This window comes from Carassius carassius, chromosome 47 (assembly GCF_963082965.1).
Source record: "Carassius carassius chromosome 47, fCarCar2.1, whole genome shotgun sequence".
Taxonomy (NCBI): Eukaryota; Metazoa; Chordata; class Actinopteri; order Cypriniformes; family Cyprinidae; genus Carassius; species Carassius carassius.
In genome coordinates, this window is record NC_081801.1 from 18,937,774 (window position 1) to 18,965,098 (window position 27,325).

General features: G+C 39.3%; 1 protein-coding gene across 1 annotated transcript in view; it reads right to left on the reverse strand.

The window, feature by feature from the left end:
* Positions 1 to 25,992, reverse strand: part of kif4 (kinesin family member 4) — a 181,421-nt gene extending 155,429 nt beyond the window's left edge. Inside the window, exons 1-6 of the mRNA XM_059542117.1 lie at positions 25,912 to 25,992; positions 18,019 to 18,142; positions 17,811 to 17,925; positions 10,447 to 10,637; positions 10,259 to 10,348; positions 676 to 842 (exon numbers count right to left, since the gene is read on the reverse strand). Coding sequence (XP_059398100.1) covers positions 676 to 842; positions 10,259 to 10,348; positions 10,447 to 10,637; positions 17,811 to 17,925; positions 18,019 to 18,141 — 686 coding nt within the window. The 5' untranslated portion in view covers position 18,142; positions 25,912 to 25,992. The remainder of the gene's footprint in view (positions 1 to 675; positions 843 to 10,258; positions 10,349 to 10,446; positions 10,638 to 17,810; positions 17,926 to 18,018; positions 18,143 to 25,911) is intronic.
* Between the last annotated feature and the right edge of the window lie 1,333 nt (positions 25,993 to 27,325).

Here is a 27,325-nt window from a genome sequence, read left to right on the forward strand (position 1 = left end):
AATGCACTTTCTTGTAGTAGTCTTACAGAGATAAATTTAAAATGCACTTGACCTAAATGCACTTTGTTTTTATGAGAGAACATTTAATTTTAAAACCTTTGTGCAGGCCAGTAGGCCTGTGCATAATTTTTTAATGTACACATGAGTGGGGTCAAGTTAAACATTTTAGTTTAGGAATTTTATATTATACTATGCATTGTTGCAATGTGCTAAATAAATATTTGCATAATTTGTAATTGATTTATTCTTTGAAACGTTAAAATTAATTTATGCAATCGCAATGACTTGATTTTAGTAAAGTTAGTACACAGTCATAGCAATAAATGCAATGGTACTAGTAACTGGCATAATTTCTTTCAATTTTCGGTTTTCGGCCTTGGTTTCTGGTTTCGGCCAAAAATTTTCATTTCGGTGCATCCCTAATGGTTACAAGTTTTAGTTCTAGATCATTAAAGTTCTATCATTAAATAGTGCTTAATACCATAATATAATGCTTGCCTGACTAATAAGCTAAGATTTAAGAAACTGTGCCATTTTACTAAGATAAGCTGATTGGAATCATGTGTGTGTGTGTGTGTGTGTGTAATAGTATATCAGTCTGGCGAGTAAACAAAAAATTTTACTGGCCGATAGATTACCAAGGTGTGCGTAGAGGATTGGGTTGCATTTACATACTTGTCTCCTTTGCGTCGCTGCTCCAGTGATATGGTAAAGATGGCATGGGAGCGAGATGAGGCTGCATTCATGGCTGTTGAACCAACTGTTCGTGCAGAGTTTCCCAACTCAAGACAACCCACCATCTCATGAGCAGTGAACACTTCCTTTTCTGTCAGCCCAACAATCTAGACAATGAAAACAAAAACCATAAATACATCAGCAGTCATAGAAGGCATATGAAATTTATGATAGTCAGAGCCGATAGCCTTTTGGCCAGTGGACAGCTCCAGTGATCCATTGAAGATCTGTGAAAAGATGTGAAAAGGGAACCAGCTAGTCAGCACAGGTTTTCAAACAGGCTGGTTAATGGTGTTGGTTGATATAGTCATTTTTCAAATCGTCATATCGTCAGCCCGTGAGATCGACGATACACAATATTATCGTACATGGGTGGAAGAGAGAGTGGCAAGAGAGAGACTCTCTGTTCTTGTCATAACATAATGATTTGGTTTTAAACCGCACAGGTGTGCGAGAGAGACCCTATGGAATCACCCATAATCGAAAAAATACTTTCAGAGATACTGATAAACTAACTTTAAATATAAAAATACTGTATTTAAAAGAGCTAGTTCATATATAGTCGGACGCAACAGTCATAATCGCACGTCCTGTGAAAAATTTGCCCCATCTGCGCATGGAAGTTATCGGTCTATAGCCGCGTTTCCACCGCAGGAACTTTACCCAGGAACTAGGGACTTTGGCCTGGTACTCGTTGTGTTTCCACCACAGGAACAAGGAACTAAAAGTTCTGGGTAAAAAAATGCCCCTCAGAAAATCCCTGCTGGCGAGGTAGTACTTTTTCAAAGTTCTGGAACTTTCGGGGGCTGGACTTGCACTAAACATCCTGATTGGTTGATTTCACGCAGCATTGTGATTTCGACCACCATTAATTCGGATCATTTTCAAATTATTACTGTAATTGTGTCATATAATGTCATTTTAAAAGTATTTCAGACGAGAATGTAGTTGTTTAAAACTCAAATCTGTGGTATATTTATAAAAACTATTTAAAATCTCGGATTTATCTAATTTATCTCGGAGACTCTGAGATTTATCTCAGTCCTCATGTATCCGCCGAGAGCAGCCTCACCTCGGCTAGACCTTCTGAAAACGAAAGGAGGCAGTGGTATTTGATATCATAATTTGTTTTATTGTAAATGTACAGTGAGGAAAATTCCAGTAGCCATGGTCAGCTGACTGATGTTATCAAGTACACTGCTGTTTGCAGAATTACCGGATTTTCGTCATCGCGTACATCACACTCCCGAGTCGAATGCACAAAGTATGAACTACCGAGAATGCACGTCCAAAATCGTGTACTATAGTATTGAGAAACACGCGCAGACCTACAGTACAGACCAAAAGTTTGGACACACTTTCTCATTCAAAGAGTTTTCTTTATTTTTATGACTATGAAAATTGTAGATTCACACTGAAGGCATCAAAACTATGAATTAACACTTGTGGAATTATATATGGAATTATATACATAACAAAAAAGTGTGAAACAACTGAAAATATTTCATTCTAGGTTCTTCAAAGTAGCCACCTTTTGCTTTGATTACTGCTTTTCACACTCTTGGCATTCTCTTGATGAGCTTCAAGAGGTAGTCACCTGAAATGGTCTTTCAACAGTCTTGAAGGAGTTCCCCGAGAGATGCTTAGCACTTGTTGGCCCTTTTGCCTTCTGTTTGCGGTCCAGCTCACCCCTAAACCATCTCGATTGGGTTCAGGTCCGGTGACTGTGGAGGCCATTACCCTCCTTCTTGGTCAAATAGGCCTTGATGCCTTCAGTGTGACTCTACAATTTTCATAGATATGAAAATAAAAAAAACTCTTTGAATGAGAAGGTGTGTCCAAACTTTTGGTCTGTACTGTACGTCACCAGTCTATTTGCCTAATCTTCCCTTACACCGCGGTGGAAACGCAGAAAGCAACAGGTCTGGGGAGAAAAAAGTTCCTGGGGAAAAAAAGTTCCTGGTACAAATGTTCTGGGTAATTTCGGTGGAAACGCGGTATAAATGTCAAAGGTGAAGATCAATAGTAGATTTCAGTTAAAGTCCAACAGTTTAACACTAATATTGGACATAAACGAACGACTTAAATTTAAAGCTTTCAAAAGTTTAATTGAACCGATGCATTAAGCTGGTGTTATATTTTCCGCATGAGGGATCCAGACGCACACACGGACAGGGTTCCCACTCTTTTTCAGAGATCATTTTCCAGGACTTTTCCAGGACATTTCAAATTTCATGATGATGGGAATAAAATAGAAGGATCACATATTCACAGCCTAAAGTAATATATTCCTCTCTCCTCTCTTAAAAAAAGCATACAATTTATGGCTATAACCCAACTATAAAATCAGAAATGCACCAAATACACACACACACACACGTCTGGTTCACTATCCTGCTAGAGAATCTCCTTAGACACAATGGTTTTTATACTGTACAAACTGTATATTCTATCCCCCTACACTATCACAGAAAACCTTTGACATTTTCAAAAAAAAACATTTAGTATGTTTATTAATCCATTTCCCCCATGGGAACTGCTGGCTGGTCCCCACAATGTAGATGATCTCAGGTTATACTATCCTTGTGGGGACCATTTGGTCACTCATTCACTCACTCACTCACTCTCACACACACACACACACAGCTTCTGAAGGTAAACTCTACACTTTATTTTAATGAACACATTATAACGACTGCCTAGGCCCTTCTTGTTAAGCTTCCCCTTCCCTCTTCCCCCAACTGCAGTCTCCAAAGAAATAAAAGGCATTATAAAAAAAATAGTTTGCAAAAAGCATCTGTCCCAAACAGACTAAACAACAAATAAATGTCTGTCCAAAATATTTACTGTATTAAGCTCCACAGTAACCTTGTGAATTTTTTTTACTGTTTGAGTTGGCTCAAACTCTCTTGCAACTTTTCCAACCTTTGTTTTAGAGCGGTTAACTCCTCACTTTTGTCTGCGACACTTTTTCGATAGGCATTTGATTTTGTCAGTAAGGTGAAACAGCAAGTAACAGTCTTAATGAGTGAATCATTGGAGTCACTCTATCAAACAATTCATTCAAAACGGTTATTTAGTAATGAAGAAAATGACGGTCTTCATGAATGGGTCATGAATCGTTTCTCAAAGATTCAGTCAGCAAAGAAACGTCACTGTACTGTTTGTTGCTAAGAGAAACGTCTGTTTGAAACTACTAGGTTGGTGAAACAGAGCAAACAGACAATAGTACAATAGCAAACGTGCCTTTATATATACGTTTATATAAGTACTATTATATACTACCGGCCTCCGCCTCATGTTCACAAGTCTGTGCTGCACTATGAACATGCAATTATCGATGTGCATCGCGTCAGCATTTCATTTTCCCTTCCTATATCGTTCATAAAACAGGTTTGGGAAATTTGGGTCTGATTTGTCATGGGGATGCAAGACGTTCCTACGATTCTAAATAAAATAGACTTAACAAATCAATAACCTTTTCTCAGGCAAATGCCGTCACTCATGCTGTAACTCGCCATGCAGACCCCTTGCACATGCGTATCAAAATAATAACTTTACAATAATATTAACATGTAATTAAATATTACCTCCATACCAGTGAACATTTGCTGCAAACATTCGAGCACTTAATTTCTAGCACCTGAAGACCGCCAACACGAGACAGCGTCATACGTCACAGGGAGCTTAAACAGCGTGAGCTCACGTGTCAAAACTCAGCATCCCTGAACAGAGCGCTTTCTGTTACGTTAATTGTTTCAACCAGTTGTCGGCCAATTCTTTAATGATCAAGAAAATGTAAAAATAATAATTTTCCAGGACAACAAGATTTTTTCCAGGACAATCTATGTTTTCTCTCATTTTCTATGTGTTTTCCAGGACTGGAAAATTGGTCATTAATATTCCAGGATTTCCAGGTTTTCCAGGACGCGTGGGAACCCCGACGGATAGCACGGACGTGGACTTCTTCCATTTATACTTCCGAAAACGTATGCTTATGGTCCGCTCTGCAACAAACATGTGAACAAATAATTGCCCAGAATTATTGCACATCTGGCTGTCTTTATATTCTTTTACTGATGGATTGCACCGATTCGAATAGCAATGGGCTTCTTCACACTGCCTGCACATGCAATTGTGCTTTTGAAGCCTACTGACCGCACGGACCAAAATGGGAGGCACGTAGCCGTCCGCTCAGAGCCTCCGCGTACACTCTCCGATGATGATCGGACGTCCTACCTAGCGGCCCATAGCAGACTCGCGGCCAAGGATAGTATAAACAGAGGCTTTAATCATACAGTGCTCCGGACCGTGCGCCCCATGAGTCTGACGTACCGCCACAGAAACAAGAAAGAGATGCATTCTTCTAACATAACTCGTTTAAAACATTGCACATTTATAGGCTGTTCAGATTACTTGTTAAAGTGCAATGAAATACCTTATATCTGCAGACGATGTAGGCCATGTCTGTTTGTGGATGGAGACTCATTCATCGGCTACAGGCTCATCCTCTTTTGTGTGTGTTGTGTGTGTGTGTGTAACGCGGAGCTGAAGTGAAATAGCTGGGCAATTTGAGAGCAGAGTTATAATAGGCTGCCTAATAAAAATAAATAAAAGTTATTATAATTGAATACATTAATAGGAGAATGAGCCTAATATCGTGTTGACTATCGACAGAGACATCTGCTATCGTCGATATCTCTGACTATCGTCGATACACTATATTATCGTCTATCGGCACAACCCTACTGGTTACCACACACGACTGGGCCTGGTGCCTTTCTTCTTTGGTTCTTTCTCTAGACCTGGCGCACATCATCTTCACTAGGGGGATTGCTGGAGGTGTTAACTGTTATGTAAAGACATGGTCAGAATGGGTGTGAGGCATTTCGAATCTACAATAAAACATTCAGATCTCCAGCAAGTTATTGACTCGCCTCAGTGCTGTGGGATGGTGTCCTGTAGTTGGTGATGGCTTTCAGAACTTTTCATCACTGAAGTCGGGTCACTGAAAGTGAACTGATCTTCCACCTTTTTAGCATAGCTCCTTTTAGCCGCTCTAATCTCCTTCCTGTCGTGACTGTACAAGAACATGTCTCAATTTCTGTAGGCATCCTCTTTGGCCTGACGAAGATGTCTTGAGTTTTGCTGTAAACCATGGCTCATCATTTGTCAATGTTAGTTGAGTCCTGGCAGGGACGCATATATCCTCACATATATCATATATCCTACCCTGATGTGATTTATGTTGCAAAGCGAATGTTAACATTAGGGCTGGGTAAAAAAATAGATTTTTCGATGAATCGTTTTTTAAAATCTGGTCGATTCAAAATCAATTCTCAAAGGCCATGAATCTATTTTTTTCCATATTTATTTCCGCAGATATTGAACGTAAGATTAGCGTTAATCTAATTACAAATCTTCTCCACCCTCTTATGTGCCTTGAGTGATGTTACCAACGAACCTGTCATTCATTCAGTTTAAAGCAGTGGTTCTCAACCCGTGGCCCGTCACGAATTCAAATGCGGCCCACCATATGCTGAACACACACACACACACACACACACACAAACACACAAAACTTTTGCAACTCATGTTAATAAGTTCAAGCAAATGGAAACACCAAATACTACGCAGCAATCATCCTTAATTTAAGAAATGTGTCAAAACATCTCTGGAGAGAACCTCATATTATTACATTCGAAAGTGCTTTCCATATTTGGATCAACATAGGCTATATTTGTGAATGCACATTTTCTGCAATGTAAATAAAAGAGTTTAATATACAGGTTTGTGGCTCTTAATTTATTTTTATCAATTACCCAATTGTAAACTTAAGTTCACTGTTCTTTTTTTATACATATACAGTCGTGGCCAAAAGTTTTGAGAATTACATAAGTATTAGTTTTCAAAAAGTTTGCTGCTAAACTGCTTTTAGTTGCTGTTGGAGGGTGTTTTGGTACCATTCTTTATTCATGGCTGTGTTTTTGGGCAGAATTGTGAGTGAGCCCACTCCCTTGGATGAGAAGCAACCCCACACATGAATGGTGTCAGGATGCTTTACTGTTGGCATGACACAGGACTGATGGTAGCGCTCACCTTTTCTTCTCCGGACAAGCCTTTTTCCAGATGCCCCAAACAATCGGAAAGGGGCTTCATCGGAGAATATGACTTTGCCCCAGTCCTCAGCAGTCCATTCACTATACTTTCTGCAGAAGATCAATCTGTCCCTGATGTTTTTTTGGAGAGAAGTGGCTTCTTTGCTGCCCTTCTTGACACCAGGCCATCTTCCAAAAGTCTTGGCCTCACTGTGCGTGCAGATGCGCTCTCACACCTGCCTGCTGCCATTCCTGAGCAAGCTCTGCACTGGTGGCACTCCGATCCCGCAGCTGAATCCTCTTTAGGAGACGATCCTGGCACTTGCTGGACTTTCTTGGACACCCTGAAGCTTTCTTTACAAGAATTGATCCTCTTTCCTTGAAGTTCTTGATGATCCTATAAATTGTTGATTTAGGTGCAATCTTAGTAGCCACAATATCCTTGCCTGTGAAGCCATTTTTATGCAACGCAATGATGGCTGCACGAGTTTCTTTGCAGGTCACCATGGTTAACAATGGAAGAACAATGATTTCAAGCATCACCCTCCTTTTAACATGTCAAGTCTGCCATTCTAACCCAATCAGCCTGACATAATGATCTCCAGCCTTGTGCTCGTCAACATTCTCACTAGAGCCCGACCGATATATTGGCCGGCCGATATTATCGGCCGATGTGAGCTAATTGCATTTAAATCGGCATCGGACATGAGAAACAGAGTCTCATGCTTCACTCATGTTATGAGTGTTGCATAGTTTGCCCACCAGAGGGAGCTCTGCAACTCCCCAGTTGACAACAGCGCCATAAATCCACTACAGAAGAAAGCTATCAGCCAAGCCACAGGAGGTGCACTCTTTTGACGGTGAGTCTGTCGTTCGTCATGTGAAATGATTGTAGATTTAGTTCATACACTGTATATAAAAACAGTGTGGTAGTTCTAGCTAACGGTCCTATCATTATCACTTCTAAATATTCTGTAACATCACTTACAGCTGCTAATGCATTGCTATATTAGATTAGCAACAAAGCTAATACCATGTTTATCAGTGGAAGAGCGCGAACGTTAATAAGAGGTCAAACTATAACGTTAACGTTTAACTTATTCTAAATATATCTGCAGATAATATATCTAAATATATCTGCACATAATGACCGCGTAACTGTGGCAGGGGGGCGCGTGTAGTTAATGACTAGAAGTTATGTACAGCGTGCCTCGAAAAAACAACAACTGTTACGTTACTCTAACGCTAATATAGCTTCCTTTTTTAGCAAGCCCCTTAAATGCTTGCTATTAACTTGTTTGAAGGTGGTTCTTCTTAAAATTGACAGCGGTGTGTTCATGACACTAACGTTAACCATTCAACTTCTAATTGATTCCGTAATCTTCCGGTAATAGTAGGCAAGACGATGTTTTGATTCAGACTGCACAAAGAGAAGATGTACGGGTCCGTTGTGAATGTGTCTGTGAGAGCAAATAGTGTAGTTACAGTAGCTGCGTCAGAAATGATTAAACCAGAGGGGACATGTAAATAAATGTGAGCTGAACAAGCGCTTTTTTTCTTTTTTACATATTGTTTCAAAGCAACTTTACAGACATAACAGGAAAATGTTGTAATAATATTGTTAAATATAAGTAGGTAATAGGTCATACCTATTGCTTGAAAAATAAAAAAATATATATTTCTAATTCTTGCCTATGTAGGAGATCCCAGTTTATTATTATTATAATTCTAATGATGACATGAGTAATGATACATGGTGATATTATTAATACACATGCTTATTCTTTCTCTGTCTCTCTTTCTGCCTACAGATGGCTGAAAAAGGTGAATGCTGTAGCAGCAAAGTGTGGGACTACTTCTGCAAATACTTTAACTTTAGTATTATAATTTATTTACAGTACACACACAGACTGTTAAAACCAGCTTCAACTGGAAGAAAGTAAAAGTGTTAAATGTTTAAAACCAGACTGTTTTTTGATCATTAAAAAATATATACTTTTGATGTGCAATTGTTTATTCATTGAGACTGTAATCTAAGGCTTTTTTTAACATAATCCCTTCTGGAAAATGGTTTATACAGCCCACATACATAGAACAGGCAGATATTTTGCTATTGAATATTGTGTAAGTGCAGTTTATAGGAAATGGGTCTAATATCCAGTTTATTTTTAAAATCAAAATATCGGCTTATAAATCGGCTCTTTTCAAGTTAATATCGGCATCGGCCCCAAAAAATCCATATCGGTCGGGCTCTAATTCTCACCTGAGTTAACAAGACGATTACTGAAATGATCTCGGCAGGTCCTTTAATGACAGCAATGAAATGCAGTGGAAAGGTTTTTTGGGGATTAAGTTAATTTTCATAGCAAAGACTCCACCGGCTGGTTTTGTCCCTGGCCATAATCTATTACATTGTTTGTATAAACCACAATATGCAATCAATACATTTCTATGATAAAGCGCGGATGCAGCTTGAAAACAACATTCTAATGCACTGCAAACGGCGAGCGTGCATTACTCGTAACTTCAAGCGGAGGCGTGCATTAATTCTTCTTAACTCTGAAATGCTCATGGTCATCAGACCAAATTTCTATATGGCTCCGCACCTCCTCACTACTCCAAGTTTGTCCACGAGCTGCCATGCTAAAGTGCAAACTGTCGACAAATAATTCCTCACCCCATAATGAACAGAGCAGCTGACTACAGCAGCTGGTTTAGTCCAAAAATGATCAGTACTTTTTGCAGTTGGGTCTGTTCGAGGTCGGATCACGTTTCACCACAAACAAACCGCTCCGGAGTTTGTTTAAAAGCGTACCGAGACCACCTCTTCAAGCAGGTCTCGGTACACTTGTTTGGTCCGCCTTTGGTGCGCACCCGAGTGCGATTGCTGCTTTCACACCTGGCCAAACGGACCGCACCAAAGGGGGAAACGAACTCTGGTACGATTCAACTTAACTAAATGAGGCAGGTGTGAAAGCACCCTGAAATCGCATCAAATGACCCCTTTAAAGTTTCAAATATGCAACAGAAATGGCAATGCTTACCATTTAGGTAAACTGGTATTGGCACCAGTGTGACAGTCTGCAACACACGTGCAGCACGATTCAAATATAAGGGTGGTGTTGGCGCAGTGGATAAGACACATGCCTTTGGTGTGAGAGACCCAAGGTCGAATCCACTGTGAGACACCAATGTGTCCCTGAGCAAGACACTCTTAACCCCTAGTTGCTCCAGAGGCGTGCGTCCTCTGACATATATAGCAAATTGTAAGTCGCTTTGGATAAAAGAGTCAGCTAAATGAAAAAATGTAAATGTACATAACATAAGTGCATAAACATCATATGGAACGTTTGTTGTAATTAAAGAAAATTTTATCGTGATAATTATTTGATCACCCATTCCTTATTAGAAGTTCTAAAACTCACTTTGATGCCATCTTTAGGATCCTCTCTGATACTGATGATGGGTTTTTCCTTTGATGTGCACAGCAAGTCCAGGATCTCTTCATTGTAAATCTAAGTTTAAAAAGAATAACAACACCCTAGAGTTACACAAAATGGAATATCGACTTAAATCGATAAAGGATAACAAGACGACACAGAAACATTTATACCTCAAGGTAAGATACAGCCAACAAAAGTTCACAGTCTGCACATTTAGACTTTTCTTGAAAGATTCTTCGTATCACTCGTGGGATAACCCCAACTGTGGACTCGTTCTCTTGTTCTGATGTGTATGTACCACCCATAGAGAAGGTCTTCCCTGACCCTGTCTGTCCATAGGCCAAAACTGTGGCATTATAACCTGCAAATGCAAACAATGAGGTTAACAAAAAAAAAAAAAAAAAAAGTCATTTGTGAAATTTCTCAAACTATCCATTTAACAATAAATGGTTAAAGTTAAATTAATAAATAAGTGAAGTTAACAATGATTTAAAAAAAAAAAAAAAAAAAAAGACCAAAATGTGCTGATTTTTACTCAAGCACTTTCAGTGCTTGCACACCCGGGTTTGTTTGAGATTAGAGTTCAGAACATTTGAATGACTTTTACATAATCGAAAAGATTCAAGCCATTTCTCCTGCAGTTGTACCTGCACTCACTTACATCATCAACATCTCTCCACACTGGTGTTTTTCCCTCATCATTTTGACACGCACGTATAACTCCACTACTTAAGAAACCCAACCTCAATCCATCTCTTTTAGAGAACTACAGACCAGTTTCCCTTCTTCCTTTCATAGCAAAAACACTTGAACGAGCTGTGTTCAACCAAGTCTCTACATTTCTCACACACAACAACCTCCTTGACAGCAACCAATCTGGCTTCAGAAGTGGACATTCAACTGAGACTGCTTTGCTCTCAGTTGTTGAAGCTCTAAGACTGGCAAGAGCGGAATCCAAATCTTCAGTACTTATCCTGCTTGATCTGTCTGCTGCTTTTGACATGGTTAACCACCAGATCCTCCTATCAACCCTACTGGCAAAAAGCATCTCAGGAACCACACTTCAATGGTTTGAGTCTTACCTATCAGATAGGTCCTTCAAAGTACCTTAGAGAGGTGAGGTGTCCAAGTCACATCATCTAACTACTGGGGTGCCTCAGGGCTCAGTTCTTGGACCACTTCTCTTCTCTGTCTACATGGCATCATTAGGTTCTGTCATTCAGAAACTTGGCTTTTCATACCACTGCTATGCTGATGACACTCAACTCTACCTCTCATTCCATCCTGATGATCCGATGGTAGCTATTCGCATCTCAGCTTGTCTAACAGACATTTCTTCCTGGATGATGGACCATCACCTTCAACTCAACCTTGCCAAGACAGAACTGCTTGTGATTCCAGCAAACCCATCGTTTCATCACAATTTCACCATCAAGTTAGGCACATCAATCATAACTCCTTCAAAAACAGCTAGAAGCCGTGGAGTTATGATTGATGATCAGCTGACTTTCTCAGACCGCATTGCTAAAACTGTCCGATCCTGCAGATTTGCTTTATTCAACATCAAGAAGATCAAGCTCTTTCTTTCGGAACATGCTGCACAACTTCTTGTTCAAGCTCTTGTTCTGTTCAGGCTGGACTATTGCAATGCCCTCTTGGCAGGTCTTCCAGTCAATTCTATCAAACCTTTACAATTAATTCAGAACACGGCAGCAAGATTAATTCTTAACGAGCCAAAAAGAATACATGTCACACCTCTGTTTATTAATTTGCACTGGCTTCCAATAGCCGCTCGTATAAAATTCAAGGCATTGATGTTTGCCTACAAAACTACCACTGGCTCTGCACCCATTTACCTAAATTTGTTACTTCAGACTTATGTGCCCTCTAGAAGCTTGCGTTCTGCAAGTGAACGTCGCTTGATTGTGCCATCCCAAAGAAGCACAAAGTCACTTTTACGGACTTTTAAATTAAATGTTCCCTCCTGGTGGAATGACCTCCACAACTCAATCCGGACAGCTGAGTCCTTAGCCATCTTCAAGAATCTGCTTAAAACATCTCTTCCATCTTTATTTGACCCTCCAACTTTAACACTCACTATTCTAATTCTATTCTTAAAAAAATCTAACTACCTTTCTAATCTTTTTATATTCTATTTTCTTTTCATTAATTATGAAATTGTATGTGTGTGTGTATGTGTAAAGACCTCTAACACTAGCTTGCTCTATTCTTTTTTTTTTATTCTATCTGTTTTCTTTATATTATATTATTTAAAATCCCATGCAAGGTGTACTGTGTTAACCTATCTGAGACTTGTTATAGCACTTATATATCATTGCTCTTTTTGTTGTTTTTGATTGCTTCCACTCTCCTCATCTGTAAGTCGCTTTGGATAAAAGCATCTGCTAAATGAATAAATGTAAAATAAGTATATTTATCTGTTGTTTAATGCTTGTCACACCATAGGACAAAACGTCACACCAAAGGACAAAGATAGTCATTGAAGTGAAGTGAAGTGAAAGTGACATACAGCCAAGTATGGTGACCCATACTCAGAATTCGTGCTCTGCATTTATCCCATTCAAAGTGCCCACACACAGAGCAGTGACCACACACACCGTGAACACCCACCCGGAGTGCCCGGGAAGCAAGGGCACCTAAGTCATGGTATAGCCATGAAAATAAAATCCCTAAAAACATTGCATAACATTCATGAACACCATTCCATCTAAAACATATTATTTTTGTTTTATTAATAAGTTTGTCTCTTCCTTCCTAGTGCTTCACTTTAAAAAGAAAAGAAAAGAAAAGAAAAAAAAAAAAAAAAAAAAAAGAAAAAAAAAAAAGGGAAGTCGTGGCCTGGTGGTTAGAGAACCGGACTCCCAATCGAAGGGTTGTGGGTTCGAGTCTCGGGCCGGCAGGAATTGTGGGTGGGGGGAGTGCATGTACAGTTCTCTCACCACCCTCAATACCACGACTTAGGTGCCCTTGATCACCATACTTGGCTGAATGTCACTTCACTTCACTTCACTTCACTTGAGCAAGGCACCGAACCCCCAACTGCTCCCCGGGCGCCGCAGCATAAATGGCTGCCCACTGCTCCGGGTGTGTGTTCAGTGTGTGTGTGTGTTCACTGCTCTGTGTGTGTGCACTTCGGATGGGTTAAATGCAGAGCACAAATTCTGAGTATGGGTCACCATACTTGGCCGAATGTCACTTCACTTCACTTCACTTTAATGTTGAATGTATCCAATTCCCTGAGAACCTTTGTTTCATGATATCTGTTAGAAATAATGATAGAATATAGATGAATAGATCAGAGAAATTAATGTAAGGTTTACTTTATGAACTAATGACCTACTGTGTTTTCCCTACAAATGTAACCACTTGTCAATTTCTTATAAAACACAATATAGATTATTATTCTGTAATAACAAGCTTATGTAACTATTGTTGAACCTGAACCTCACACAGGTCTATTCTGATACTGAATAATAAGCAGTAGATCACTGACAAGCTACACAATATCGCGTTCATTATACCAGATGAATCGCCTTCGATAATGAAAGCGATATTGCGTAGCATGTCAGTGATCTACGGCTCTGTCTATTAAATGCCTCTCCATTCGAAAGCAGGTGATGGCGATTTAGCGCTAATCACGGAACCAGATTAACTAGATGCGCATGATCAAATCGTTAGATATATCGCCCAGCCCTACACTCTGCAAGATCCCTGAATTATTTTTAGATGAACTGTATATGGCAACATTTCAGTTTGATTTACTTTCTCCGTTGTTCTCTTAGGATCGCCTCCTTTCTATGTGGATCCTTTTTACTGTCTGGTCTATTTGCTCCCTATACTGTCTGGTCCTCTCTTTTGCACTCATCTCTCCCTCAGTTCTTTCTGTTCTAAAAAAAAAAAAAAGTTAAGTAGCAAGTAGCATACAGTAGTAGCACTGTATTTATGTACTTCATTTACATTTACATTTATTCATTTAGCTGACGCTTAAAAGCGACTTACAATTGCTATATATGTCAGAGGTCGCACGCCTCTGGGGCAACTAGGATTCGAACCCTGGTCTCTCACGCCAAAGGCATGTGTCTTATCCACTGCGCCAACACCACCCCCTTTATATTTGTTTATAGTCGTTACATCATACATTATAGTTATTTTAGTAACACTTCAGAACATTTTATGTAGTCTCCAGAAAATGGCAATAAACATTAAAATCTAACTCATTATTGAATTTAAAATCAATCAAAACTGGTCCAAAAAGAATGAAAAGTATGTTAAAAAACTTCTTAAGGAGGTGTTGTCCTATTGTGTGACAGGCCAAAGTGTCACACCAAAGGACATTTCGTGTCACACCAAAGGACATTTGAGCTTCTGTGGCAGTTAATAATGCTAATACTAGCTGAATTGTCATTAGCAATTAGCATGATACATTTGCATAATATTACATAGTCATGCTGTTAAAAATACAAATTTGAATTAAAAACTGGAATTTAGGGGTGTCACACCAAAGGACGAAAAACCTTCAGTGGTCTGAAAACAGTTAAATATTTGAACAATTCTGAGAAAAATATTTTCCATGTGCATTGCTCATGGCCTTCATAGGGTTTCTTCAGTCACATGACCTTGAAAGGGGGCTTTCAACTAAATGTAATTGTCCATGATATTGCCCAACTTAATATCAGGTTTTTGCATAACACCAAAGGAAATTTTTTTCTGTGACAAACTTTATGAAATTCCTACACTTTTATAAATGTATGTATAGGAAAAGTGATGGCCACTTAGTGAAATAGACACTTGCACAATTATGCCAGGAGTGTTCATTAAGATTTTTCAACACTATTTTATTTTTTTATAACAGTTAATATTTATGAAATAATGTTGTCTACCGTCACACCATAGGACGATTTTGACATTTGGCTCAAAGTTGTAAAAGAAAATTAAAAATAACTCTGGTATTAAAACAACAAATTAATGTAAAACAAGAAAATGTTTAACCATTTACAGTATTCTAAATGATGAAAATGTTAAATAAATTATTTTTTATCTCCTGTGACGGTGAAAAAGCCACGTCACGTCAACTACCCACATATATCCAAAAGCATCAATGTTTTACAATAATAAGTGATAAACGGATCATAATGAATTACTTTATCAGAATTAAAAAATTAGTCACACAGAAATAAAGCGTTATGAACATAGCCTGCTTATTCAGTCGAGTCTGTTTCTGTTTATTTGTAGTCACAGTAGTCTATATACAGGTGCTTCTCAAATTAGAATGTCATGAAAAAGATAATTCCAGTAATTCAACTCAAATTGTGAAACGTGTGTATTAAAGAAATTCAATGCACACAGACTGAAGTAGTTTAAGACTTTTTTTTTTTTAATTGTGATGATTTGGCTCACATTTAACAAAAACCCACCAAATCACTAGCTCAACAAATTAGAATATGGTGACATGCCAGTCAACTAAATCGATTCAAAACACCTGCAAAGGTTTCCTGAGCCTTCAAAATGATCTCTCAGTTTGGTTCACTAGGCTACACAATCATGGGGAAGACTGCTGATCCGACAGTTGTCCAGAAGACTATCATTGACACCCTCCACAAGGAGCCACAAACATTCATTGCCAAAGAAGCTGGCTGTTCACAGAGTGCTGTATCCGAGCATGTTAACAGACAGTTGAGTGGAAGAAAAAAAAGTGTTGAGAAAAAAAAAAAAGATGCACAACCAACCAAGAGAATCGGAGACTTCTGAGGATTGTCAAGTGAAATTGATTCAAGAATTTGAGTGAACTTCACAAGGAATCAAGAGCCACCACATACAGGCGTTTCAAGGAATTTGGATACAGTTGTCGTATTCCTCGTTAAGCCACTCCTGAGGCGTCTTACCTGGGGCTAAGGAGAAGAACTGCACTGTTGCCCAGTCGTCCAAAGTACTCTTTTCAGATGAAAACAAGTATTGAATTTAATTTGGAAACCAGGGTCCTAGTGTCTGGAGGAAGTGTGGAGAAGCTCATAGCCCAAGTTGCTTGAAGTCCAGTGTTAAGTTTACACAGTCTGTGATGATTTAGTGTGCAATATCATCTGCTGGTGTTGGGTTGGGTTTTTTGAAAACCAAAGCCACTGCACCCATTTACCATTAAATCTTGGAGCACTTCATGCTTCCTTCTGCTGACCAGCTTTTTGGAGATGCTGATTTCATTTTCCAGCAGGATTTGGCACCTGCCCACACTGCCAAAAGCACCAAAAGTTGGTTAAATGACCATGGTATTGGTGTGCTTGACTGGCCAGCAAACTCACCAGAACTGAACCCCATAGAGAATCTATGGGGTATTGTCAAGAGGAAAAGAAGAGAAACGAGACCAAAATGCAAATTAGCTGAAGGCCACGGTCAAAGAAACCTGGGCTTCCATACCACATCAGCAATGCCACAAACGGATGACCTTCATGCCACACCGCAGGCAGTAATTAAAGCAAAAGGAGCCCCTACCAAGTATTGAGGACATGTACAGTAAATGAAAATTTTCCAGAAAGCCAACAAATAACTAAGTTTTTTTTTTATTATTATTATTATTCTAATCTTTTGAAATCATGATTTGGTGGGTTTTTTTTAATGTGAGTTTTTTTTTTTCACAATGAAATTTAAAATTAAAATTTAATTTAAAATTTAATCACAATGAGACGAACCAAAAGACTTGAACTACTTCAGTCTGTGTGCATTGCATTTATTTAATACACAAATTTCACAATTCGAGTTGAATTACTGAAATAAATGAATTTTCAAATTCATTGAGAAGCACCTGTACATATCACATTTAGAAAGTATGATAATTTCTATATTTTTATAAAAGCTCCCGAACAAAAAACATTATTTTTTTTATGACAAGCTAAACTTGAGACGAGACTTATGACAGATAAAAAATGTTACTAAATACATGATTGTGATAAAGAATAAGCAGCTGAGGTCTGATTTCTTCAAGTGTTCGCATTTACCATGTTTACCAGTAACATCAATGCCTATCATGCATAGTCTTTTGCATCGCTTATAAATATTTTTGCATTGTATGGTGATTATAATCCACATCGGATCAAGTTATTTCAAACATTTGCTGCTGAATGAAAGTGAGTTTTGAGCTCAACTTATAAAAAAAAAAAAAAGAAAAAGTGTTTAATGCTGGTGTTATAGCTGTTATATGAAATGATCCGTGGCGCTGAGGCTCTCCGGACGCGGAAAGCTCTGCCTCTAGCCTCAGCTGGCCCGCTTTGGGCCGAGTTTTTCGTCGGGCCAAAAAACCTGGGCCATTGGCCCCGAACAAGGATGCACCGATGAGGCACGATCAAACACTTGAAGTGACAGTGGAAAACTGACTGGGCCTAGCACGCACTAGAATGACAGCTTTTGGTCCGACAGTGGAAACACGGCTATTGACACAATGCTGGTGTGACCAAATATAGCCACTTTGGGCTGCAAAAATCCGGGGGAAAAATATCAACAATTGTAGCGGGACTGCTTTACAAACCTCTAAAAAGACCTGACAATAATGGAGACACAGCATTGTTGAATACTTCCTCCTGCTCTGTTGTGGGGTCAAAGACATAATCATAGGTGAAAGCCTTGTCATTGCCAACAATCACCTGAAAGGAAAAGAAGATTTAATGAACAATTAACAACATGATTTTATTGATGCATAAATGTTAATGAAATAGGCAAGGTCTAATGACACAGACCTGAGGTTCACCGGGTACAAAAGTGAGACAGCACTGACATCCTTCATTAATCTCTTTGGAAACCAAAGGCCTGCATCTCAGCCCAACCCTCACAGGAATTACCTTCTCATCCTCCTTGGTCATACTGGAAGAGCAGATAAAGTCACCAATTATAACCCGAACTCACATATTGTCTGAAAAATCCAGTCTGTACAAAGGAAGACGAGCCCAGACTGGATACATAAGCATTGGCATTATCTTAAAAAAAAAGAAATTTAAAAAAGGTGTTTAAGCAGTAGTCTGTTAAAGACACCAGGGATCTCCTGTTGCACAAAGGTGGCATGTAACAGTTGTCAAAAAACATTAATTCATACCACATTGTGGGAAATATTTATAACTTTATACAAAACGGATGATGCTCCTCATAACTTTCCTTACTCAAAAAAAGTTCTCTCTTTTTGAGAACAATAATCTTTTAATAGAACAGAACAATGCTGCCAAATCAATATGCTTAAATCAATACAAATTCAGTCCAGGGTTTCTCATATATTGATTTATTTGTGGTGGGCCACCATAATATCAAAATTGACTGCCACAAATAAATTTGTTCCAAAAGGGTTTAACTTTGTTGAACAAACATGAGCACTGCAAGTTTCACTAAAGCCCCCCTTTCACACTGCACGTCGAACCGGGCAAATTGCCGGAACATTGGCGGGTCGCCTTCTGTGTGAAAGCAAACATGTTTGAAAGGGATTGACTCCGGCATTGAACCTGGGTCGGGGACCTAGTAACATTGCCGGGTTAAATCCCGGGACGAGCGCTGTGTGAACAAAAGCCAGATCTAATGCAGTGTCGTAGTGATGACGCACGTTCGTTCCAGTTAGTTCCTCACTTTCCGTGCTGACGCCGAGATCGTTCGCCAGCTTCAGTGAAAGTATAACGTGCCTAACATTTTCAACTCGTACATTACACCCTGATGTCACATGTCGTTACGGGATCTTTACGGGTTGTGTGTGAAAGCACGCACATATTCCGGGTAATCACTAGCAGTGTGAAAGTGCAAAATCCAACGACCCGGGAACAATTGCCGGAACACTTTACCCATGTATTTGCTGGAATTGCAGTGTGAAAAGAAGAACTGATTAAATCAAATGATTCATTCCCGAACCGGACATCACTAGTACGAAGGGAAAAGTGTATTAAATCTAGGGCTGCAACTAACGATTATTTTGATAATCGATTAATATGTCGATTATTTTTACGATTAATCGGTTTATGTACTTATATTTTCGTTTTTTCCATTTTTTCCCCAAGTAAATTATTAATAAATGGTCTTTAGCCTTCAGCATAGATTTTTTAAGAGATTTTAACCATTTTGCACTGTCATATCCTCATCAAAAATATACCTGGAGTTGTTTTATTGTGTTAGTAATCCTTTGTCGAACTCTTCTGCAATCAGAACACTGACCCATAATCTAGCAAATTTCACAAGTAGATTTCAAATAATGTTTTCACCATGGCAGTCCTTAGAGCTCCTAAAGTAGTTTAACATCCCAAACAAAGCTTATTAAGGAATCTTTCAGAACATATTTTCACGAAGAATAAGGATAAAACAGAATAAAATTGCAGTGCATTGTATTTTATTATTTACTGGGAAACAGCTTTATAGCTTATGCTGTGAAATTGTAAACAATCCTTCGAATAAAGTGCTAATGGCATGAAACCTGAATGGAACTCACAATTTAAAGTAAAATCCATCAGAAGGTTGTCCAGAAAAAAAAAATTGACACACACAAAAAACCTGCTGTGTGAAAAAGAGCGGTGAATACTTAGGAAAAAAAGTGCATTTCAAATATCTTTAAACATTTATGTGACGAGTGGGGCGGGGCCGAGGGACATGGGAGCGAGGCCGGGGGAGTGATTGGAGATGAACTATACCTGTTTGACCCACCGGTCTCGAGGCCCATGGAGAAGATGGAAGGATATAAAACTGGAGCGACGGCAGTGAAGGACGAGAGAGGACCAGGCCTGGGCTTTTAGTTGTGTTTTGGGTTTTATTTGCGCGCACCAGTCGTCCGTGAGGGGCTGGTGCGCTGTTTGTGTTTATTTTGTTATCAAAATGTTTTGGATTGTCCGCCGGTTCCCGCCTCCTTTTTCCGGATGAATATGAAGGTTTATATCGTTACAGTGGTGCCGAAACCCGGGAGAAGGAGGGACGCGCTGCTGAAGATCCCTCGCCGCTGTGGTGAATCCGCGGTGCCATCGAGCTGGCGAGGAGTGTGCCGCCATGGACGCTAGAGGCGGTGGACTGGAGCGAGTTGCCGGGGACGGGCGAGCTCGCTACCGGCCGCCCACGATGTGGAGAGACGGCTGCCGTCCGTGAGGGAGCGGAGGAGTCGGCGCCGTTCGCCAGGTGGCCGGAGCCTGCTGCCATCCGCCGGAACGGGGAGGAGCAGGGAAAGGGGGACTCCTGCCGGCTGCCCAAAACCGGAGGAGCCGTCGCCGTCCACCGGGCGACGGAGGAGTGTCGTGCCGTCCGCCGAGGGCCGTCCAGTGCCACCGCCAGGCACCGCGGAGGAGATCGCCCAGCTGGTGGAGGGCCGAGCAGCGGTGTGTCTGGGAACCGGAATTTTTATTTTTTTTTTTCCTCTCTCGTCTCTGTCGCTCCTCCTTCTATCTCCTTTTCTCTCGCCTCGTCTGTCCTACCCCCAGGTTCCCGCAGGTCCCCGTGAGCGGCCCCCCCGGAGGGGGGGGGGGGCGATGTAGAGCGCAGTCTCGGGAGTACCCCCCGGCCTGCGAGGGGCGATGGGGGTATGTGACGAGTGGGGCGGGGCCGAGGGACATAGGAGCGAGGCCGGGGGAGTGATTGGAGATGAACTACACCTGTTCGACCCACTGGTCTCGAGGCCCATGGAGGAGATGGAAGGATATAAAACTGGAGCGACGGCAGTGAAGGACGAGAGAGGACCAGGCCTGGGCTTTTAGTTGTGTTTTGGGTTTTATTTGCGCGCACCAGTCGTCCGTGAGGGGCTGGTGCGCTGTTTTTGTGTTTATTTTGTTATTAAAATGTTTTGGATTGTCCGCCGGTTCCCGCCTCCTTTTTCCGGATGAATATGAAGGTTTATATCGTTACAATTTACCTCTCTCATTCAGTCATAATTAGGCTGCATGATTGAATTTTGAACTGGTAAACGACAAACTGATCACAGAACATGTTTGTAAAGCTTTAAATGTTAACTGTTAAAAAGCAATGTTCTCAGCTTTTACGACTAAACATTTGCAAACAACATTGTACTGGAGAATCTGCACAAATGAAAGTCTTAGGGGCCGTTCACAAATCGCGCCTAAAAACGCGTGGAAAACGCTAGGCACACCGCTTTCTCCTTTCCAAAGCGCTCGTGCAGAAGCGCTCCTGAGGTGTCTGCCTTTGCTAAGCAACCATGACGTGCTCTCTCCTTGAAGACGCGGAAATTTCAGCAAAGGATAAATGGATTTGCAGCTCAAAAAATCGCTTGCAGTAGCTCTGCTACTAAATTTATTTCAAAATGGAAATCCATATACAACTATGATCAGCTGTTCCTTTCATCTTGACTGAGCTTTTAACGTTGTTACGGGAAAGGATGAAGCTGATTGGTTAGTTCTTGTCACATGACCCGCGGTGCGCTTGCCGCATTCTGAAAAGTTGAAATGTTTTTAACTCGATGCGGTGCGGTGTTGGAAATAACGAACTTGAGCGCGCAAAAGACGCGATATGTGAACGTCCCCTTAAACAGTTCAGTAGTGCAGAGTTTACAGGTTACTCTTCTTTTTTAAAGGCTCAAAGTAAAGTTCTCCCACATCATGCTGAATGCTGCAGAGACGCTGTTCGGGAAGCACGTGACATAAAACGAGGCCAGCTATTGGCTATTCGCTACTTCTCCTGCTGTACTTGCTGAGTAAAACCTCCGGTGGCTCATTACTGCCACACTTTGGTCACCGCAGATTTGAAATATGCGCGAAATGAGCCGCTTACGGCAAATAAAAGTTATTTAGCAACGAATCGATGACTAAATTAGTTGACAACTATTTTAATAATCGATTTTAATCGATTAGATCGATTCGATGTTTCAGCTCTAATTAAATATGTGCATTAGTTTAATGAGCCTTTTTTTTTTTTTTTACAGTTTTTTTTACAGTTTTAAGCCCCAGTTACTGTGCACTCTTGAAGAGAGTTTCATCGTTTTGACTGTAGTAACTGAACGCAACACACAGTTAGGGCTGAAACGGTTAGTCGACATTATCGACAATAAAAAATTGTCGACAAATATTTTTGTCGAGTAGTCGTTTGATTTAATTTTACCCTAATTTAGAGCCTGCAATAATGCGGTTTGACCAGTGTGGCACTATAGCGCCAGAAAGTAATTCAGCCCTTCTCGATGCAATTCAAGAGAAAAAGTGACACAGCACTTCTTACGGTACCGTTTAATTTACGGTATTAAACAATTGTTAAATATTTGATTAAAGTGATAGTTTGAGTTGCAGAGATCAAAGCTTAATCTAGCTCAGGACTGTTTTGATTATCATAACCCAGTAAGGTAAGAAAAGATTAAGAAAGATTACCAGTCAAAAGTTTTTGGATGGTAATGTTAAGATTTGTAATGTTTTCTAAAGAAGTCTCTTCTGCTCACCAAGCCTGTATTTATTTGATCCAAAATACTGCAAAAGCAGTAATATTGTGCAATATTTTTACGATTTAAAATAACTGCTTTCTATTTGAATACATTTTAAAACTTAATTTATTCTTGTGATCAAAGCTGAATTCTCCAGTCTTCAGTGTCACATGATCTTCAGAAATCATTCTAATATGCTGACTTGCTACTCAAGAAACATTTATTATTATAATTATCGTTATTTAAAACAGTGGAGTACTTTCTTTGATGAATATAAAGATCCTGAGATCAGAATTTATCTGAAATAAAAAGCTTTTGTAAAATTATACGCAATACCATTCAAAAGCTTGGAGTCAATATTTTTTTTATATTTTTTATTGGGGTGGGGTAGGGGGTTATTGTGGAAATTAATACTTCCATTTAGCAAGGATGCTTTAAATTGACAAAGACATTTATAATTTTAGAAAAGATTTCTATTTCAGATAAATGCTTATCTTCTGAACTTTCTATTAATCAAAGAAACCTGAAAAAATTATATTCAGCTGTTTTCAACATTATAATAAATGTTTTTTGGAACAGCAAATCGGTATATTAGAATTAGAATGATTTCTGAAGGATCATGTGACTCAGTGCTTTAAGTGGGCCGGTACGCACCGGTACTCAGTACCGCCACTTCCAAATATAGCTCTTGAGCGTACCGCCACCTCTCCGCGTGCCCAGAACGTGCTTTTAGCGTACCGGTACACTCATTTGGACATCTGTTTTAATAGAGGTTTTAATCCTTTGCCTGCGCTGCCGCTTTTCAGAGCACCCTTCACAATGCACGCTTCCTAATTCGTCCCACTGAGAGCAGAGACTACATTAGCCATACACCCTTGAGTTTTACGAGTGAAAAGCGCATGCGTCGCTTTTGCGGCTGTCAGTGTCAACAACTCAACGTGGCCGGAGAGGGTCTGTGAAACGCGCACACTCGGCTCAGTAAAAATACAAATACAGTGAACACCAATTAATATGCTCTCCTGGCTTCAGACTCTGAATACTAAAAGACCACAGTCAGAATCAGATGACTTGCTGGCTGACACCCCACTAAGCCAGAATGATATCGCTGCAGGTCAGACGCAAGCTGATGAAGTAATGCAGTAGCTCTTTCTAAGGGTATTTTTTCAAAATCCTTTTGCACATTTTATTTATGTTCAGTAACTCTTTCTAGCTCAAGCAAATCCATAAACTAATAAAATGATTTATTATTTTTTATAAGGTCGTCTGTTGACTGCTGTATATAAAAAAGGGTTGTAACGATATACCGGTATGACGATATACCGTGATACAAACATGTACGATTATCTCACCGTGTACATATGCTTATCTACGGTATTGAGAGAAAATAACAAACACAGAATCTCACCTGCGCCTAGGCAACAACTTTCCACCTAAGGGGCCGTTCACATATCGCGCCTAAAAACGAGTGGAAGACGCTAGACGAGCTGCTTTCTGATTTTTTCCCAAAGCCTTCTGGCACTTGCGCTCTTGAGGCATCTGCCTTTGCTAAGCAACCATGACCTGATCGCTCCATGAAGACGCAGAAATTTCAGCAATGGATAAATGAATTTGCAACACTAAAAATTGCTTGCAGTAGCTATTTCACGTCATGTCCGATGCATATTCGAATATCGAATAAAAAGTGACAGCCATACTGTGTTCCGAATATGAACGGAGGTCTTGCGGGTTTGGAACGACATGAGGGTGAGTCTTTAATGACATAATTTTAATATTTGGGTGAAATAACCCTTTAAAACCGCAGACAGTTGACAGACATGTGTCCTTAACTAAATAACTTGTAAAAAATAATAAAATACTTATCCCAGTTTAGTTATTTCCCCAGTTGCATAGTTTAAATTGTGAATTGCATCCACTAAAAATTTGACAGAATGTACTTTCTGTACTTGTTTTGCACTACTTCAGTTACGTGTTCTTTAATAAAAAGTGATCACTTGGTCTAGATTTTTTTCAACTGCTTAAATTACCTGTTCAATTTTAAACTGTGTTTGTTTTTTTAATGGGCAAAATAATTATTTAAATGCAAACATATCGAGATATATATCTAACATCGTAAAAATTGACGAGATATCGAGATTTTTTTATATATCGCCCAGCCCTAGTAGAAGTCAAAGTCAACAACAACAAACCACATCTGTGGTGCATATGACTGTCACAATGCATGCATGGATTATTCTAAAACACTTAACGTTCCTAAACACCGACCAGGGAAACCTATATTTCGGTCAAACCTTAATTGTAATAAACACTAACTACTGTCAAAAGAACGAACCAGATAAAGTGAATAAAATTAAGAGTTTTCTCCCCCATAGAAGTTCATTAGAAGGAAACAGCTTAACGTGGTTTAACGTACATTAACAACGACTGGGGAAAACCAAACTTCTGTCAAATTGTACTTATAATGAACACTTGCTTTTATTATACACTGAATAATATCACGTTAAGTTAATATCACATTTTACCCCACAGGAGTCCGTTATAAGGAAACAGCTTAATGTGGTTGCAAAATGGTGTTTACTATAAGTAAAATTTGAAAGAAGTTTGGTTTTCACTGGTCGTTAAGGTAACTAACGTTAACCTACGTTAAGCCGTTTTTTATAATGGACTTATTATATGGGGGAGAAAACGCTTAACGTGATATTAACCTATTCACTTTATCTGTCGAGTAAGGTCTCGTTCTTTTGACAGCAGTTAGGTTTTATTACAATTAAGGTTTGACCGAAATTTTTGTTTCCCTGGTCGGTGTTTAGGAACGTTAAGCCACGGTAAGCGTTTTTCACGTTAAGCATTTTAGAATGTACCGCATGCATGCATGCATGCAGACATCCACCCATTGATACATGTCAAGCAACATACAAATGAGAATAAGTATTTTATCCTAAATAAGTTTGTATGCAACAGATTGAACATCCAAGACTAGTCTTTAAGATGAAAAGCAAAAGATATATATATATATATATATATATATATATATATATATATATGTGTGTGTGTGTGTGTGTGTGTGTGTGTGTGTGTGTGTGTGTGTGTGTGTGTGTGTGTGTGTGTGTGTGACAAGGCCCTAAGGCCTGGACTGCCCTTAATACAAATATCAATTCAACTTTATATACACATTCTACAAACACACACCACTAAACAATACACACACAAACAAAAAAATCAAGGAGTTGATACAACAAAACAGGATTTTTAAAACGTATGTCATTACCTTCCACGCTGTAATCTGCTGTTATCCTGCTCGAGGAGTAAAACTCAGTAAAAATTCCTTTTTGCAAAAACTCAAAAACTTAATCGCACTCCCAATAAACCGCTATTTTATGCAACGACCGACTTCGTTGACCGTTTCTGTCATAAAAATCCGTGAATCGCTGTTTTTCTAAACAAAGACCCTGCCCGCCACATTCAAATATCAAGCTCCGCCTTTGACGTCATTACGTAGTGATCATCATTCAGCTCCGCCCTTTTCACAATGACGTTGTTTTACTTCTGTCCTTCCGCAAATCTTAAAGGGGTCATATGATGCTATTTTAAAGATTATTATTTGGTGTAACAGAATATGTTGACATGCTTTAATGTTCAAAAAACTAATTTTTCAAATACTCTACATTATTGTAGGTCCTCTATGCTCCACCTCTTTCAAACGCCTCGTTTTCTACAAAGCCCCTCCTTCGTACAAACGCAGTCTATTCGACTCAAGCAAGATCAGTTGGCTTAAACATTTTAGAGAGAACGCATAGTCTTTGTGGAATTTTATTGCCAATTATGTTTCTCTCAGTTTGGACTTGATTTTCTTCTCATGTAACTGTAAAATTGATAAACTACCCGCTATATTATCTGCTTTCTACAGGCAGGTTCTCTTGGCTTGGTCGCAAATATTCAAGCACAACTTCTCACCCCACAGATCTTTTATTTTTGTTTTATACAAGAGTAAATCTTGAGATTAAAGAGTTGGTTTAATAAAAACATACTGTTGATCAGTCCCCATCAAACAATGACCTGGCGGTCTGCCAGGATTTGGGGCAGCTCAAATTCAGTGAAGTGATGAGAAGTTCAGATCATTTTACCGACTCGGACCTTTGAGTCTCATTCAGCAAAATTAACAAATATTTTTTCTAGTCATTTCGTTCATTTTTATCAAAATATAATTAAAATGTTACATGTTACTTCCATATCTAGTACTTGCGCAAACGATGATCACACTACAAACAATAATACTATAAGAAACAGAAAACATTAATTAATTGTTTACCTGGATCTTCAGTTTATGATTAGTTCACCTCACCTCTTATCTGACAAGTCTTTGGGTTTGAGTCGTTCTTTCAACACCTGATTAGGCCTGTCGCGATAGTTGATAAATCAATTAATCGCACGCTAAAAAAAATGAGCTCAATAATTTTTTCAATATTTATTAAAAAAAAATTAACGTCATGTCACCTTTATTTATATAGCGCTTTAAACAAAATACTTTGTGTCAAAGCAACTGAACAACATTCATTAGGAAAAAAGTGTGTAAATAATGCAAAATGACAGTTAAAGGCAGTTCATCATTGAATTCAGTGATGTCATCTCTGTTCAGTTTAAATAGTGTCTGTGCATTTATTTGCAATCAAGTCAACGATATC